At 35.6% G+C, this 19,859-nt stretch overlaps 1 protein-coding gene and 1 non-coding gene across 2 annotated transcripts in view; both read right to left on the minus strand.

Moving 5' to 3' along the window:
- Window positions 1-455: 455 nt before the first annotated feature.
- The window catches only part of LOC150076593 (cuticlin-1-like), a 100,145-nt gene continuing 80,741 nt past the window's right edge, over window positions 456-19,859 (minus strand). Inside the window, exons 8-9 of the mRNA XM_090387524.1 lie at window positions 10,034-10,211; window positions 456-3,062 (exon numbers count right to left, since the gene is read on the minus strand). Of these exons, the coding sequence (XP_090243650.1) occupies window positions 2,842-3,062; window positions 10,034-10,211 (399 nt within the window). The 3' untranslated portion in view covers window positions 456-2,841. The remainder of the gene's footprint in view (window positions 3,063-10,033; window positions 10,212-19,859) is intronic.
- Window positions 16,571-16,677, minus strand: LOC150076594 (U6 spliceosomal RNA). Its single transcript, XR_016547861.1, has one exon. It is a non-coding gene; the product is annotated as a U6 spliceosomal RNA (small nuclear RNA).

Below are 19,859 nucleotides of genomic sequence, written 5' to 3' on the forward strand. Positions count from 1 at the left end.
AACCCTAGCCAGTTTCGGGCAAGGGTCCAAGTTTAGATGGAAGGTTATGTATATGTTAAGCGAAAAAGTAACTAAAACTAAAGTAACAGACGCCAGTATATTGTGTCTGTAACTGTGTATATTCTTCGATTGGCCAACTGGACGAAAAAGTATCAACCCTCTCCATAGACCGAAAAAATGCTCGCGTCATTGATGGGATTCGAACTCATTATAACAAAACAAGCAGGTTTATTTATTTATTTAATATATATATATATATATATATTTTTTTTTTTTTTTTTTTTTTTTGTAGAGGTCTATTGGCAGGTGAGGATTCATCGTACAATTCCTTCAAAGATTTTTTTTTTTACTGCTCTGCCAGCAGTTTTGAAAAAAATGATGGATCTTGTATTAAGAGAAAAAAGTCTAAACAAAAGAAGAGTAAAAAAATTAATAAAAAATAAAGAAAGCAATGCTACTGAAAAATTATTTTATTTTAGTCAAAAGTGTATTACAAAAAACCGTGTTCTGTACAAATAACTAATAGCACCATTACAGGTCAGTCTTAGTAGAAACATAATTTACAGGTCGCTCTCACTACGCGGTTAAAACAGGTTACTCCATATCTAACAGCAACTTAAATACATTTTCCCAACTAACTGCTACGAATAAAGGATCTCGTGGATCTTTTGTACAGATATATTTGAAGAGACCGACAGTATCGTGTTGGGTAGGATACTACTTCACAAACAGGAATGGTGGGAATAAAACAAAAACGATCAGCTCGTCGTGATAGCAAAAGGCATAATTACAAAAACGAACAAAAACGCAAAAGAGTTAGTGACACCCAGCCCAGTATGAAGACGATCCTCTTTGTAGTATACTACAGTGCATAAACCCTGGTCAGTTACTATTCTAACACAAGTTGGACGGTGTATCAACACAAGGTCCACCACCTGTAAGTAGCTGCCTTGTCGGGCGAACCCAGGTTTCATTTGTGGTCAAGTAATACCATGAGCTGAAAAAAAAAAAAAAAAAAAAAACGTCGAATACCCAGCACTAGAAGAGTGTTTCTGAAAAAAAAAAAAAGAAATACTAACATATTAGGCCTATCAAAATGCGTGATAAACAACATTCTTCGGGTGAAAAAAAAAAAAAAAAAAAAAAAAGACTATTTTCGGGAAACGTTAACTGTTTTGCTCTGCAAGATTAATTTAATTTAAGTTTCAGAACCACTAGCTCAGTGCTGGGCGATACATATTGTGCATATTTAATTCCAGCAGTAGGAAAGAAATACGCATAATCGAAATCAGTAACACACACACACGCACGCACACACACACACACACACACACACACACAGTTTCCATATTTCATAATATTGGTTGAGAGTTAAACTTCTAAAATATGAAGCTGATAGCACCATCCTGCCATATTTATACTGATTGCTTTCTTCTTACAAATGTAAAATTTACAATCCACAGAAGTGAATTTAATAGAATTTCAATTAAGTACTTTACAACTGGAAACTGGGAAGAAAATTAAGATCTTAATAGTTATTAAGTAATGTACCCTGTAATCGCGTATAGATTCAGCCTTCTTTAGATTCAGATACTCCACCTCCTACAAAATGAAGGATTTTAGTGGAGAGACGATTCCCTGAAAAGGAACTACAGCTTATGTTTGGATTATTTTAAACTAACAGGGAATGAAGCTCTCTTCACTAATTTCCTTGAAGAAAGTATTAAATAAAATCATTATATTTAAAAGGCTTGCATCGTGGCTATGGACAAACTGCTTAGAAAATATCTACAAGTCACTCTAAAATTAAATCAATAAATTGGCTTTGACCATTTTTTTTTTTTTTTTTGATTTTCATAAAAAAAATAAACAGTATGGTCAAATCTAAAAAATAAGTTCTCCATGTTAACTTTCTTTTCGTTATATTATTTTAAATGGACCAGTACTGACGATCGGAAGTCCACTGCTACAGCGACATGAACTTGTGGAAATGCAACGCTCCTTTCTCAGCTTTAAGGTCAATTAATTTCCATTAATGTCAGATAGAGAAATTAAGAGAATTTTCTTCTTGAATAAGATATCAATGCCTTATATAAGACTACAACATCAAAATGTGTTTGGCACACGTAATATGCATTACTTTTTTTAGACAAAAAAGTTTGAAAGCAAAGAAAGCTTTAATTTTTTCAGTCGACCGTATTAAAGAAGTTGCTCATAAACGGACATCTTGCGAAAGGGTTCATGTAAGTTCTACATCTAGCGCAACCTACTTCTAAAGTGCGAAGCTACTAGCAAAATCTGGTCGGAATTCATAATCATTATTGGACTACGAATGTTCGACATAACACTCATTTAATGTCGGTTTGGCCCATCAATTAACCACAGCTAAGTAGTTTCACATCTCTTCTATGGCACTACATCAAAGTGTTTCCTTTCTGCAACACTAAAATTTTAGACATTTCTTTAAAGAATGGGACATCGGTATTTTGATTCCTATCAGAATTATAAACTATAAATAAATAAGTATGAATACTAACGGAGAAATGTTTTTCGTTTTTTTTTTTTTTTTTTTCTGAAAGTTAATTTTGAAGCTTCTCCCTTAAAACTGCAAAAAAATTTAATATCAATGTTACTCAATCGCAGCCATTTTTGTTGTTCTTTTGGCACCAAATCAAAAAAAACCACCTGTACAGAATGATGAACATGAAATATTAACAATACATTAACGAGCGTTGTCATCACTTTAGGCACCGGAGAATTCGAAGTTTGTTGATGGACACTTCTCGATATTTTAAAATTTCATTTAACTGGTCGAATGTCTGTACAGAGCTGACCAGCAGCTTAGTCTCTACTGTAAGCTAGGTTTGAATAAGGTCCAGAATAGATAGAACTTCCAGCGGTACTTGTTCCTTTCCTGCGTCTTCGACGATGAATGATGCAAGCGACCAACATTATCACAGCTAATGTTAGAAGAATTCCAGCAATGGCGATTCCAATCGCAAACTTCCTGGTCGACACGCAAAAATCATCATCGGTCTTGGAAGGTTTCGATTCCACCGGTTCTGAAATAAGACATGAATTAATCAAGATTACTGTCATTCTAAGTTTGCAATATTTTAAATATGGTTAGGATACTTTTTATGCAAAGTTAAATATGTAAGCCTGCCTCGTTTTTATCGTATAATTCTATAGTCAATGTAATTAAAAATTATCTTAGATTAATAAGGACTTTTTTAGGAAAATCCCAAATATAAGAGGTATTGGAACGCATAGCACTTAGTACCTTGCATGGGTACTAAGAAGGATGAGAAGATTAAAGATACTTGTTCATACTAGACTTGAATTTCTGTAAACGGCATGTGAAGGAAGATTGTTCCAGAAAACGGAAGCTGAAGGGATAAATGAGGAAAAAAGAAAAGTTTGTTCTGTGAGTTTCAGTTGGAAAGTGAATAGATGCTAACCGGTTGTGGTACATGATTGAAAGAGTAGGGAATTTACGTTAGCGATGCCAAGTTAGAAGAACAGTATCCGTGTTGTTGTTGTAGGGTGTTAAGAGCATCAGCGACTACAGTTCCCATACAAAAGGCATGCAGCAGAAACAGAACGTCAATTTGAGAAACTTTTCGAGTGGAGAGACTTTGTAAGAGACGGATCCTTAACTAGTTTGGCTGCTCTCTTTTGAATAAAGTCTAGAAGACAGAGATTTCGGGGACACCACCACGTTGGAACAATATTCCATTGTAGGATGGATTTTAAATTTGTATATAGTAAGTAATTGTTTAGAAGAAAAGTGAAAACCGAGAACGAAAGAGAAAACCCAGTTATCATCAGAAAAACTCTAGATAGGATTTCTAGCCAGCGGCAAAACGTCATTAATGTACAAGTAATTAATTAAATCGAACAGTTAAAATGGATTTTAAGCGGCCATATTAAAATTAATTTATTAATAAAAATGAAACACACACATTAGACATTCTGATGTAATATTGCAGTATTCTGATGTAATATTGCACTGTAATCTGAAGTATTCTGGTGTAATATTGCACTGTAATGTGTCTAATGTAACTGTAATACCATTTTAAAAATATTTCTACTCCGGTGATTTTGCTGCATTACTAATATCGAAAAGGAAATGGCGTAGTAATAGTGTCCAGTAAACCTTCGTGTTAAGCTTGTTAATTTAATTAAGTTGTAAACAAATATGTATATGTACTTGTATCACTCTGTATTACTCTAGGTGGCCATTGATACTATCCAAGCTATTTAATTTAAAGCCACGAAACATTGGAATATTGAAATAGTCTGTCGAAAAACACTGTTAAATCAGCTATTAATTAAACATCTGAGATATTTTTTTGGGAATGACAATCAGGAAAATTCATTAAAGCCATTATACAAAAATCGTACTAAAAATTAGCTTCAAATCTTCAAGATGCATATATTAATTATTATTGATAATTTTTATCAAAATTTTATTATATAATTTGATAAAATTACAAGCAAATTATTTTATAATTTCATAAATTTTATCAAAGATAATTGGTACACACACACATCCTGACAATTTTTAGGTTAATTTTCAGTATAATAGTTTTAATAAGTTTTTCTGATTTCCAATTCCCGTTCCTCGTGGCATCTCTGGCTGTACGATTTAGTATATCGCCGTCTGACATAAGTTTGATCCCTGTCAAAGATTGGAGGAATTTCTAAAATGCTTACTCGATAGAGGCTGTCATTGATAATAATAATCTCACGTTGTTATCTTATGACTTGGGAAGAAACCTAAAGCAGTTAAGAATGGTAAAGACTTAGCAGTAATCGGGCAATCCGACACGAATTCCCAATGCAGTGCAGATGGCTGCTAGAACACAACGTTTCACCTAATGGGAAATGTGTTGTGGAAACGCAATTTTTTGATGGAGCCAATGTCAAAATGTAGAAGTTAATGGGCAGTTTCCGAAATATGTACATTCAGGGGACACAGGAAAGCAGTTCTCCCTCAAATGGAGTAATTGCCAAATGAAAGAGCGCGTATATCACACGCGAAGTTTGGTAGACGGAAGTTTTATAAAATTAGTTTTCATAAATTTTAGAAATCTTTTTAAACTAATAAAAACTTTCTGGATGAAATTACAAAACCGTGCGTTCGCGATAAAAAGTTTTTATTAATTTTGGATTCTTGGGCGGTCGGACGAATTCATTCTTATGATACCAGATTTTATGACCTTAACATTAATAACTCTCCAATAGGCACAAAAAAATTACACGGCCAAAATGCTGACCACCACTCTTCCAGCCATTTGATTGAGGTATACGTTTTTCCAGAAATTAAAAAAAATATATCTGTCACGTTTACAAAATGCATCAGCAACTGATGGAAGAAGTGAAAATTACAAACAAATGTGACGTTATGAAAATAAAAGGCAAATTTCATAATTATATAAAAATTATGCCAAGGAGTAAACCATTTTTTGTGAATATTAAGGAAGTATGCATTCCACAAGACAAAAAAAAAAAAAAAACAACAGATGACGTGTGGGGGGTGGAATTTAGGTGTTATCTTCTTTTTTCTATTAATTTATATTTATTTATTTATTATAGATAAATATTTATATATCCCTTTTTTTTTGTTTAACCCCTCCCACTTTAACACCTGACTTGATTGATCTCAGAAAATCCCAGACTCAAGGGGACCTCAATTATATTAGGTATTCTTCCACTGGACTGGGTGAGTTTCGGAATGACAGACACACACACATGAATGTAGAATATAACATTGTTTATTGACATATCATGTATAAGAAGACTTGCAATAACATTTAACTGAATACAATATTTAGCTGGAGACTTGTTATCATACTAACGTTTAAATGTGTATATAATCGTGATATCAAATAAATCATTTCACCAACAATTATCCATTTCTAATACATAATCTTATATATTATAACATTGTGTCTCTTCATGTTCTACATAGGCTTCGATAGGTCATGGTATTCACCTCACACAATCCCTCTCTCTCTACTCCTAAACAGTCCATATAAATGAACGACCTACTATCAGCCAATGAGCTGGCTAACAAATTCATTAAGAGTTCGTTTTCCAAAATTGTAAGGAAAGTACATTTATTCAATCAAACATTTCCTTATAACCAGGTTAACAGTCAACATTAATCAACCAAATTAAATCGTACCCCTCCAATCAATTAATTCCACAACTCCTTAATAGCCTACCTGTTTAATCAAATCATACTCCAATCAGATGTATTCACCTTAAATCAACATTAACAAAAATTCCAAATTCAACTTTTAACTTTACACTAGTTAGGAAACCTTTACCCAATCGCTAACAATTCTTAATTACTTAACAGGTCATTTCTTTCTATCAAACATTAATACAGCACTTCACTTCCAATTATATACTACTTACACCTTAATTACATTACTCTTATGCCACCCTCTAGTCTGATTATCTTTCTTAATGTATTACATTAGTACAGTACACTTATATATATTTATCACTTAGACATCCTTCCCTAACTATATAGCATTCTCCTATAGTCCTGCCCTTACTAATTTAGGTTCATTTATTCTCAGAAAACTTCCTAACACTTACGTGAATTTCTGGGCTTTTCTCCTTGCTCGGTTTACGTTCCTGTCTGTCTTAGGCATGGACTGGAATGCAGAAGGTCGTCCATCCGGGGATCACGGTAATCTTTCTGATGTTTCCCTACCGGGTACTACGCGGCTGGATTTAATTCAGGATCCTATATTCTTTCCTAGCCTGCATTTTTTTCCGTGGACTGAGGTGTTTTCCGAGTAGGCCAATCGCTCGACAGCTCATTTGATTAAACTTTACCTCTTTACCTCTAGAATTCTCAGAGTGTGTTTCTCCTTTCTCCCTCCATACTGCTTCGATATCTACAAGTGAACATTCCTTCCTACTCTAGTCTTACCTAGAGTTCTTATCACAATTCTCCCGCTACTACTTCCATCTGCCCCAGGACTGCATCCACCACACAAACTAGACCACGACTCTTTCCGAATCACCCCAAAACTCAACTCCTCGAATCTGCTCCAGTATCAATCTTTTTTTTTTCAGACCCTTCTCTCCGTTCTCTCAAAAATCCCTCCGCTTTCTTCCTGGCCAATCATTGACTTCCACATCCTTTCCTTCGTGATTCTTATTCGTCTCCTTTCATTTCCGTGGGCGTGTTTTTCCATCCTTTTGTGTCCGAACTTCCGTTGGTCTGGAAATTTCGGGCACTTTCGAGAAAAATAAACGTAAGTTCCGGTCAACTAAGCAAGTTTCATGCCTTCTTTGTGACCTCACATTCACATCCATTACTACCTCGCCCACACCTGCTAGAGTCGCACCGTGAAATTTTTAAGAGGGCCACTCCCGCACTCAGTGCCCTTTCTATAGAGTATATGCTCCTGTCTTAAGTGGGATTTGTTTCGGTCTATTATACTTTTACTTACTCGCTTAAGGAATCCTTTACAACCGAGATATAACTAACTGGGAGTGTCTGGAATAACCTTCGAATTCCAGTGTTTCCTAACCCATGATATTTGAGCTGAAAACTAACTATTTACACTACAATTAATTCTTCCAATATTTAACAAAACTTTATTAAATTATTGTAAGGATGGGTCCTTACAGACGCAGATACAATTTGCAACTCTTTGTCATGGGGCTTATTGTTTTAGCTCTTACGACGAGTATCATCCAAAAAATTGTACCCAGAACAAAACTTATGAGGAACCAGGATAGCCATTTATAAATCTGAAGGCATCTTAAACAAATTAGCATACTTCCTATACACAAGAAGGGTTCAAAAATTCTACCGTTATTATAGATTCATATCAGTCCTGGACTCTGTAGCAAAATTATTTGACACAATAATACATAAATAGTTTTCTCAGTATTTTGAAGCTTGCATCGCAGAACAGTAACACGGATTTGTCAAGAAAAAGGTCATTTGTTGAAAATTTCGTAGTCTTTAAGAAGTTCATAACTGAATCCATTTATGTGGTCTGTCAGTTTGATATGATGAACACAGATCTGTGTTCTTTCAGATCACGGACCTTTCGCTCTTTACATCATAATCTTCTGAAACATAACCTTTACCGGTATGGTATCCTGCAGCCCTTTCAAGCTTGTCCTACAGATTACCGTATAGACAAATATCACAGAGTATCCCATGACAAAGTGCTATCCAATTTATACATGCCTGAGAGGAGAGGACGTTCGTCAAGATTCTGTCTCTATTAGAACCACTGTTCTTTGCAAATTTATGATTATCCTTTATGCATCACTCATGCAGACACCAAAAGTCTTATTTACATGGATGATGTGAAACTGCTGCTGATAATCTTATAATATCAGTTTATAAATTTAAGGATATGATGACTTTCCGCAATACTAGAAGATGGAGATTTCTCAAATTTCGATATTACACTCTATAAAAGACCTTTAAGTCAACACAATTATTGATAAAGCCAGTAGGCAAATGGAGAAATTCCAGAGTACCGTGATCCAAAATGTTTTTTTTTTTTTTTTTTTTTGGATCAACTATGCTTTTTAGAGATGTCAGTGCTGCCAGTTTTCCCTAACCCTTCTTAGTTGTGCGGCTGCATAACTAAGAAAGGTAGGCAAAAACGTTTTAAGGTACATCTCCAACAAAAATCCATAACCCACTGCAAGGGATACTGCAGTGGGTTATGGATTTTTGGGGAACTTGCTGATTGACCACTACACGAAACTACACTGCACCTGAACACCTTAAACGCTCACTGAGAGCAGCTATGATATTCGATCATGTTTTCGAAACCAACCTGAAAAAGAACAGTATCAGACTTAGAAATTCTGTAAACATCACTGAAATGGATATGTCTCAGGGACGAATTAATTTCCTACAGAATTTAAAAAACTCAGAAACGCTGATTGAAGAACCTTCGTTTCCAGGACTCCCACTGTTGTATTTTTAAATTACGCTAATTTACCGGTTCTTTTTTCAGTGTATTCCTGCTTATTATTTTACATTAATTTGTTATAATTATTTACGTTCTTTTATTCTCTCATCATACACTGTCACTGGCTTGTCTGTTATGATGTTTTGATGATTTTAAAAAATATATAAATAAATAACAAATAAAATAAAATCAAGTATAAAATAAAGAAGGCTGTCGTATTTTAATAAATACGGCCATGTGGGGTGGGCAGGTGAGGTGCTTTGTTTTTTTGTTTTTTTTTGTTTTTTTTTAAGACAAACAGAATAAACATGTGATAATTTGTTTTCTTATATTTTAAAATTTCTGTTTTTAGATTTTTAATATCGAATTTTTCTCTTTTCCATACAGTTAAATTAAAACTCACGTCGAAATTAACTTAATATATGAAATGTATGATAAAAATCATACACATTCCATCATTTTACATGTTGGTTCCAGTGAAATAAATCAAATCACTTACCAAAATAATAAGCAGCAAAATAATGGAAACGTGGCCGTTCTAAATTTTTCCGTATGTATGGTATACGGGAAGTTACAAAAAGCACCGACGTCTATCTCAGTTATTTTTAGGCTCTTTATCGTATGGACAAAAGCTATACATGGCATAATATGCGCAAATATGGACGATAACGAATCACGCTGTATGGCAATTCTTTAATACACCTTTCAAAATAACCTTCAACTTCAGATCATGTCAAGTCATCAATTGCAAATATTAAACTTAGAGCATTACGGCATTGTAAAATAAATAAATAACAAATGAAATTCGAATCCTCTACGTTTTCAAAACAATGCAAGATATCAGCATGTATAGTGTGTTTCTTTTGTTTAGTTTTTTTTTTTTTTTTTTTTTTAACCATGTTGAATTTTTTCCTCCTCAAGAGCGATTCATGAAACCTCTTTAATTCTTCACAGTATCGCTAGATGTCGCGATGGCCACCATTATTTAGATTTATGATTAAAATAACGTGGACGTTATTTCTCGTGGGTGAAGTGTGGGTAGAGCTAAGCAGACTTACCGGTTTCACCTTCAAGGTCGTCCACCTCGTTCACATACAAGCCCGAATGAACTTCCACGCTCAAGTCGCGCAAGTCCTCATCCCTTCTCCTTAGGTCTTGGAGACTTCCTCGGTCCTGTACTTCAGCTTGTCTCCTCTGCCTTCGCAGAACGCGACCAGAACTGTCGCACACAGGAGGCTAATAATTCAATGAGAAAAACTATAGTGAAAACTGAACTGAGAGAGAGAGAGCTATCTAATAAACAACAATTATTTCCATTACACGTTACGCTTCAACACAAAGAATTTACTGGCTGAATAGTTCCGCCTTTAACCTCCAAATTCAGATCGAACTAAAAGGCTATATGAACAGTCTTACCACAAAGTTATGTTTATTTACGTAAAAAGAAATCATATAAATATCTATACTTTAACCACTAATAGAGCCAAACATATACATATTTCGTCCATTTAATGTCCAACTTTAATGAGCATAAAGTTGATAAAGTGATCATCATGAGCAGCAAATCCCTTCAAACACTGAAAATTTAGTATTTAAAATAATATACCAAGAATGCACTGAGTAATTTTTCAGCTCTCATGTCGGCACAGCAGATCCAATTCAGATCTGCTACTCGAGCAACCGAATGTTTTCTTCTGACAGCTTTGTGAAAACGGCCATAGCCTGGCTCGTAGACCCTGCATTTTCAATACGTTGCTGACCCCACATATTACTGATGAGCAAACGAGCTGTTTTTAATCACAAAAGTGAATACAAATTTATTTTTGTTCATATTTTGTTCTGTTGATGTTCAATGATTTTCTGGTTTACTGTAAGAGTAAAAGTAAACTGTCAATTATTTTTATATTACCTTATTCGTATTAATATGGAAAAAATTATATAAGGAAGGTGGCTTCTGTGTAACATCATCCAAAAAAAAAAAAAAACAGTGCCAGGAACATTACCGTCCCTTACCCATTTCTTTTATGGTAATTGTCCGATTTCCTTCTTCAATATGGATAGACTTCCAATCAACACAAAAGTTAGTGGTGATCATCCCAAGGCTCAATAACTCTCCGACTTAAGGAAAATTTTCCAATATCTATTTTGGGGCTATCCTTTTTCAATTTATATCTTTTTGTGTATGTCAATTGACTAAGTGTAACGATGCTCTCAGAATTTAGTTTACTCAACTTTTTGAAATCCTTAAACATTTCGATCAGTTCAATTGCAGATGCTGTTTCCAAACGTAACTTAGAGAGCCCGAACCTATTTAGATAAAAGAAAACCGTTTGCTCTTCTTTAACTATTCTTGTTACCTGCTGCTGTATCCCAATCACCAGGTCCACATCTTTCTTTAAAAATGAGATTTCTAAGCCTGTAGAAAATACTCAAGATATTGAGTATTGAGTATGTCCTAACCATTGCTTTATAAGGGATAATCACTTCTTATCTCTGCTGACAGAACCCCGTGAGGTGTTCTAGCAGCCCATCAGAGAGAGAATGTCTTTGTATAATAAATACTTTTCTTTAATGCTTTTAACACTGTATAATAAATGCTTTTCTTTATCAATTATCAAGTGGCACATTACTCTACGATTACTATCCAGTGCAGAGCTATAAGTAGAATGGCACAAAGGAGCTTATTCCAGGCGCATCAGAATTCTGGGCGTAAAAACGTGGGATTTAAAAAGAATATATTTACAGTATTTATTTATAATTTTTTTATTATTTGAAATACAGAAAAATGAATAAGCGCGACACGAAGTTTTTCCATATTCATTATTTATTTATTCCCTGTTAATTTTACAATTCAAAAACAGAATTATTTATTTATGGGCAACTAGAAGAACAAAATTATTATCGTACCCCAGGCCTAAAAAATACTAGTTAAGGCTCTGCTCAGACGTATACCCTTATATTTTCCAGGATCACACATTCGCGACCATGCGAAAAATGGTAGTTGAGTTCCATTTTGCTCACTTTTGTGTCATCAACAAACTAAAGATTACCTACACGTAATTAATAAATATTAAATAGTGTAACGGCACAAAACCAAAGCAATCATGTCGAAATTATTCTTTTGCACTCAAATTAGTTTATGATAACCGCATGGCAGCTAATCAGCTTAGTTAGACGAGATCACCTTTAAAATGTTCATGCTGCAATTCCCATAACTTCGTTCCTGTCCAGATAATTTACAATTATCGTTATAATCAACAATCTTTCCTGCCACAGAAGTCAAATTTTCAGTTCTATGATTTCTTATTTCACCCAACTTTTTTTTGTTTAAATAGTAAAGACGTGTACACATCTCCGGTCTATCAAGGCTTTGCCTGAAACTATGTTCTCATTATAATAGCTAAAGTTTCGAATGCACCATTTTGCCGCTTCTTTCAATATAATTGAAATTCTATCAGCTCCTGGTGCCTTATTCACTTTTAATTGTAAAAACTTCGCTTCTGGTTCAGTTATCATAAAATCACTCGACTACGAATTAATATTAGCTAGGTCACCCCAAGTACAGAAACTCCATATACTCTTTCTGAGATTTGCAGACAAAATTCAGCTAATGAGCAACAATTTCAGGATGATCAGCAGTGAGAGTCATCTCTTACCATAAACATCGAGAGGATAATGTGGCTGATTCCATTCCTTTCGTTTAATTTATGGTACAAACAAATAATTTTCTTTTCATTCTTAGCTAACAACTTCAAAAAATTTGCCTCAGTATGCATAATCCCTGAGTAACTTTTTTACAGACAAATTTATATTTACTGTGGGATTCGTGTTTCCCCTAATAATTTTAATTCATTCCGTGAATCTTTCTTTTCTCCGCTAAGATCATCAATTCTGTTGACATCTTTCGGTCTGTACTTTGAACAATACCCTTTTCGTTAGCAAAAAAAAAAAAAAAAAAAAAAAAAACTTCATAATAATAATAATAATGTATTATTATTTCTCCCTGATGTGGTTTTACCCTTTGATGGGTACTGGTACCAAATGTCAGGCTGTTAATGCTGTTGGTCGAGGACCTCTGACTATCCTACAGGTGTTCAGGACTGCAATTTCTGGAGGTCCTTGTAGGTGTTCTCTGGGAGACCTATCGCTACCAGGCTCTTATTTGGGCCTTTGGCACCATACCGGTGATCGGGATGGTTGTTACTTGTTCCATATGCCACATCTCTTTGATCTCCTGTCTTAGAGCTATGTACTTCCTGATCTTTTCATCGTAAATTTTCTGGAGGTTGCCAGTGTTGGGCACCGCTATGGAGCACCCCAGCGTTAGAGTTCAGGTAGGTAGAATTTTCCTTCTTGTCGACGAGGGTTATGTACGGTCTGTTATGCGGAATTGTCTTGTTTGTTATTATGGCGCGGTCCCAGTACAACTTGTGGGTTTGTATTCGTACTTATAATATGGTACACTTTCTTTGATTAACTGGTATTTCCTTGCTAGCTTCTGATGTCTCCTGGCGACCTGATCGTGTCTGTGAGTGTACTCTGTCTGGGTAATCACCCTAAATCCTGCGATGTTGTGTTGGATTGTTTCTGAGGCCAGGTGGCATCGTAGATATGTGTCATCTGCCACTACGGGTTCCTTGGCGATGTATTTTCTATAGTTTCTGGTATTGATTACCTGGTCTTGTATGCCGACCATGAATCCTTCAGTCTCGGAGAATAGCGTTTCACTCGTCAGTCATCCATTGGAAGTCATTTTATCTATGTGGTCTTGATGTAGACCATTTTAGTGTCTGCCATGGAGCGTGTTCTTTGCCCATCTTTCTAGCTTTTTTTGTTCCATCTGGGCTGGAGGTGTCTCCTCGCTTAAGTTGAGTGTGTATGCCCCTTGTCTATCTTCCTTACGACCTAGTAGAATGGCCTGTATTTTCTTGTAAGTAAACCTTCAGGTTCTCCATCGCCTTCTTTTGTTGCTCGATGAGGCCCATCAAGCCTCTTCCTCCTTTCTGAGCTATGGTGGGTCTCTCTCCGGCCGACTTCGGTGGTGTTGTCCTTGTATTTCTCATGATATCCTCCCGCTCGGTGTCTGCAACTGATAGTTTTGGCTGACTAATTTCCCCTGATTCAATCCGTGGGTCTTGCATTTGCCTCATCTAAATTCCATCCTGATGCCATTGCTGAATTCTTCGGTGATCCGGAGTACCTGTTGGAGTTGCATCTCAGCTCCCGCGTAGAGCTTGATATCATCCATGTACGGTATATCAGATGGGAGATGGTGTACAGGTTTCTCCTTCCTTCTCCGAGGGTATATCCGAACTTGCTTTTGTTGAGCATGATGGATAGCGGGTTGAATCTCGACATATTATTATATATGGAATAAATAATGATCATCCCGATCACCGTGTTATTATTATTATTATTAAATAAGTTAAGCTTCCTTGAACTTTTCCAATTAAGAGGTTATATCTGTTAAAATTGTCATTTCGTTCACACTGAAAAGAACTTAGAAGATGTCTAAGATCATTTTAATTCCCTTGGGAATTAAAATGATCTTAGACATAATAAAAACTCATTTAATTATAATTAAAATACATAATAAAAACTTTTAATTTTCTACTTATTCTTTACATAAATACTTATTTCTTTGCATAAAAAATACTTATCTCTTTGCATAAATCTCACATTTATACATTGTAATCATTTTGTGCCAGTATTTGCTTTAATTTGAAAATTCCCAATGATGAACCTTACCGATAACCAGATCGAGAATATTTTTACCCTTGCTGTTTCTTTAACATGCTGATATAGAACGCATGCCATCGTGCAAATGCCCTGCTTCCAGGTGAATGGCCAAATTCCAGTCACTCTCTAGAAATTTTATGGTTTGGTCACTCACCTAGTAGTAGTAATTCTGAATTAGGTGTGCAAGCCAAGCCTGATATCTCTAGTTTGAAGAAATGGGATCATTTTCCAGACATTCTGAAGGCTGACTGGATATTTGCACATGATATTTACGCAGCCGAATTTGCACACTAGGCTGCACAAAGGTGCTAAAAAAGTAATGCTTTCTATAAACAAAAACAATGCAAAGTTCTCAGTAACATGAGAAGAGGAGGTGAAATTCATTTTTGGAACGCATATCCGAATCTGTAATTTTTTATCGGAATCTTACAATGTAAGACCGCTCATTGGTGAAGATTACAGCTGGAAAAGGAATCAGTGTTATTAGAGCTGGAAAAGGAATCAGTGCTATTAGAGCTGGAAAAGGAATCAGTGCTATTAGAGCTGGAAAAGGAATCAGTGCTATTAGAGCTGGAAAAGGAATCAGTGCTATTAGAGCTGGAAAAGGAATCAGTGCTATTAGAGCTGGAAAAGGAATCAGAAAATGTGAATTGGAACATTCACATTTTCATATTGGAAACAAGAAGAAATGAATCACGTACAAGTTTATCAAGTGGAAATCTGCTGTACGCCAATGGAAACAGTGAAAAGAGTGAAGGTTGAGGTGGCTATCTGGTTCATAATGATATTAAAAACAACATTTTGGAATTCAAAGGTACATCACCAAGGGTGTCAAGGCTACTAGCACTCAGGATTGCTAAGAGGCACAAACTAAAGGTTATAATAATATATGCACCAACATCGAGCCATGATGATGAAGAGGTTCAAGAAACGCACTCCGAAATTGAGAGAGTCCTAGATGAACAGCAAACTCACTACACCATCATTATGGGGGAATTCAATGCTAAGACTGGAAAGAGACAAAGCAGCACAGAAATGGAAACTATAGGAAAATTTGGAATTGGTGAAAGAAACGAAAGAGGTGAAATTTGTGGAATTTGTACAATCTCGAGGAATGGCAGTAACGAACACCTTTTTAAAGAAAAGGATGAACAGAAAGTGGGCATGGAAGAGCCCAAATGGATTAACAACTAATTAAATTTACTTCATCCTAACAGAAAATACATTGTGAACGATAAACAATGTTACTCTCCTGAACAAGGTAAATGTTGGAAGTTATCACAGAATGCACACTTGATATAGACGTAAGAAAAGAAAGTAACAAACTGACTCGAGTAAATAATACGGTCTTTCAGATAACAGAAGAGGAGAAAAAGTAGCATTTACTGGAACTTAGGAACAAATTTGAGCTTCTGCCGACCCTTCAGGACCAAGATATCGACGAGGAATACAACAACTTTCTGAAAGTGATAATGCCCAAGAAACCTAAAGGTAAAAAAAAAATCGAAAGTAGAAAAAATTAGTCAAGAAACACTTGTCATAATGAACCGAAGACGACAAATGAAAAGCAAGATAAACACTGACAAGGAAAAAATTGAGTATAGTGAGTTATGCAAAGCCATTAGAAAGAGACTCAGAGAAGTAAGAAAATTTAATACAAAAAAAGTAGAACAAGCATCAAAGGAAAACAAGAGGACTTAAATCAGCAGTCATGAGCAGTAATGCAGAAAGACAAATGATATTGAACCTGAAGAATAGTGATGATGTACTTATAAACAGCAAATAAGTCATAATTCAAATAGCAGAAGACTACTGTAAAATATTATACAGGTTGTTTCAAAAATGATGGTCAATAATATAAAGGTGAACAGTACACGATTTTGCGTGTCATCCTTGCGCAGGGGCCATGCTAATCTTCTCTGTATCGTTCCAATTTTAGTATATGTACTGCCGAAGCAAGTACAGGTGAACAGTACAAACTAAAATAAGCAAAAAGTCCCAGTGAGCATTGGGGGTCAAATGAACTGTTTTCGAGATAATGCACATTTTCCGTTAAGATCCGCCACTGACTATGGGAGTACTCTGGGATGGTAGTCTGTATTGCTGAGATCTTGTACCCGCTGGATATGGTAGTAGTACAGTAATTGGCGATGTAAAATTCGCCACACACTGCTATTACTCAGTACAAGCTCTTGCAGAGCAACCCTCCTTGTCGAAATTCCTGGATTTTTTTCTATTATTTCTAACACCCTTTCCTCAACATCAAGTGTTATGTTCCTGTGCCTACCTGCTCGTACTCCATGTGCCAAGCGCACATGTTCTCTCAACCGTTTATGTACCCTGATAAATGTGTGCCTGTTGGGCTGCCTTCGGCGGGGAAATAATGCTTCTTGGTACAAACGTGCAGCCTCGAGTGCACTGCCGTTAGCTTTACCATACATGAAGTGTATGTCCGCATACTCTTCGTTGCTGTAACCTCTTTCCATGTTGACCATCCTTTGACAACTACTAGTATGCCTGCTACGTCTCAGAGCATTGAGAAAGGGGAAAGGAAGAGAATGAGAATAACCTAACCTAAACGAACACAAGTCAGTTGTGGATCCCAACTCTGTACTGTTCACCCTGTTAGTGGTGGATCCCAACTAGAATCATGCAATATCTCGAAAACGATTCACTTAAGGACCCATGTTTACTAGGCTTTTTTTTGCATATTGTAGTCTGTACATTTCACCTTTAATTTATTGACCAGCACTTTTGAAACACCCTGTATAAGGAGAAAGGGAATGAGAAACATATTAGCAACACATACAACATACCCGACATCCTTTCTGATCAGACAGAATATGAATTTAAGAAAATGAAGAATCAAAATGTCCCAGGTGAAGATGAAGTTACTGTAGAGTTGTTAAAATTAGGAGGAAGAGACATGAAGCAGAAAATGGCAACGCTCTTCACAAAATACATTAGGAAAGGTGCGACGGCTAAGGAGTGAAATAATGCCATCATAATTTTGTTGCATAAGAAAAGAAATAAAATAACAAATTGGAAATCGACCAATTAGCCGACCAAATCAACCAAAAATTGACTAATTAGCTTGTTATACCACATCTACAAGTTGTCACAAGGGTCATTACTAACAGATTAGAAAGCGTACTTGATGAGAATCAACCGAAAGAGCAAGCTGGACAGGACAGGATTCTCAACTATGAATCACCTTCGCGTAATATTACAGTAATGGAGAGAGAAAATTAATATAAAACACCATTATGCCTGGCATTTGAGGATTATGAAAAGGCATTTGACTACATACAGCATAAGGAAATGTTTGGAAGGACAAGGCATAGACATCCCTTACATTTTGAATTTGAAGAAAATATATGAGAACGCTGCCTCCTTTATTAGACTAAACAAAGGCAAAGCAAGTAGCAAATTTAAAATTAAGAACGGAGTTCGACAAGGAGACACTATTTCCGAAGTTGTTTACTGCTACCCTTGAAGAAGCTTTCAGAAGATTGGACTGGTCGCAGAAAGGAGTCAATGAGAATGGAGAACCATCTACGATTTGCAGATGACATTGTGATCATAAGCCACGATCCCAAAGAATTAGAGGAAAATCAATCAATTATGCAGAGTTGGTAAGGATTTCGGACTAAAGATGAATATGGCAAAAAGGAGAAAGGGAATGAGCAAATGAATATGGCAAAAAGGAGAAAGGGAATGAGCAAATGAATATGGCAAAAAGGAAAAAGGGAGAAATTTGCTCATCGTTAGATGAGCAAATATGCCACTGAAAGGGATATAATTGTTGACGGAGTAAAAATTGAAAGGTGGATTCATATAGTTATCTTGGACGAGTCATTAGCGGTAACAATGATGAACGGCTGGAAGCCAAGAGAAGAATAAATTTCGGATGGACAGCATTCGGGAAATATAGTCACATACTGAGGAGCAATATCCCAATTTGTCTGAAACTTAAAATAATGAATTAATGTAAACTGCATAATGTAGTATTCTGCATAAAATAATTTGATAGTATGAACCAGAGCTATAATGCTCAATACGTTCTACGTTGATATCATTATTTGTAAAAGAATAAGAGGAGAAGTTTACCTCAATATGATACGTAGAACACTTCCGTATGATACTTTAATTTTTAATTTCTGGAGAGTATCATCCAGAAGTATTCTACGTATCATATTGAGGTAAACTTCTCTTATTCTTTTATAAACACATAGAATAATGTATACCAGTGTATACAAACTACACAGCGAAGAATAGAACGAATTATATTAGGAATCAGGGAGTGGGATAAGATAACATGGATTAGGCAGCAAACTCAAGTAAAGGACATTCTTATCAAAACTAAAGAACTGAAATGGACTTGGGCAGGACACATAACTCGAAGACATGATGACAGATGGACTAAGAAAATAACAGAATGGTACCCAAGAAGAGCTAGAAGAAAACCTGGAAGACAACAACAACAGAGATGGATAGAAGAAATTCAAGAGTATATGGGCATCAAATGGATGGCTATTACACAAAACAGAAGTAAATGGAAAGTTGCTGGAGACGCCTTCATCCTGCTGTGAATTGAAAATGGCTGATGATGATGAATCCAAATCTGTGCGTATGTTTTGACAGAAAGATTACAGCCACAGAGTCCCATGTGTTGCTGAAAAGTGAATCATAAATAAATTTGTTTTGTTGATGCTCTTGTTCCATAAAATGCTACCCGTCAGACGGAAATTGGAAATTTGTAGATAATTTAGAGCAGTCACCACTCGCACGGTTTAGCAAGGTACCGGTCTTGTTTATTTCTCGACCATTGTGAGAACTTCCTTTTTTTTTTTTTTTATTATTTTCTTCTTCTTCTCCTGTATTATCTGTAAGTAAAACCCAGCAGGATATTGCGGAATATTCCCGATCACAATTAGCACGAAATTTACTTCATGCAGTGCAAATAATAATTTGCCACCTAGGAAAGGTCCCACGAATCTAGATAACCCGAAAGAAAGGTTTCCCTCCCATGGTAGGAAACAACAAAATCAAAAAAGAGAGAAAATAAAATTTAAACTGGCATTCAAGCGGAATAAGTGAAGAAATCAAGTTGTATTCATTCATAAGACAAAATTTAATTAACAA

This window comes from Mastigoproctus giganteus, chromosome 13 (genome assembly GCF_048544385.1).
Source record: "Mastigoproctus giganteus isolate SK-2022 chromosome 13, ASM4854438v1, whole genome shotgun sequence".
Lineage (NCBI taxonomy): Eukaryota > Metazoa > Arthropoda > Arachnida > Uropygi > Thelyphonidae > Mastigoproctus > Mastigoproctus giganteus.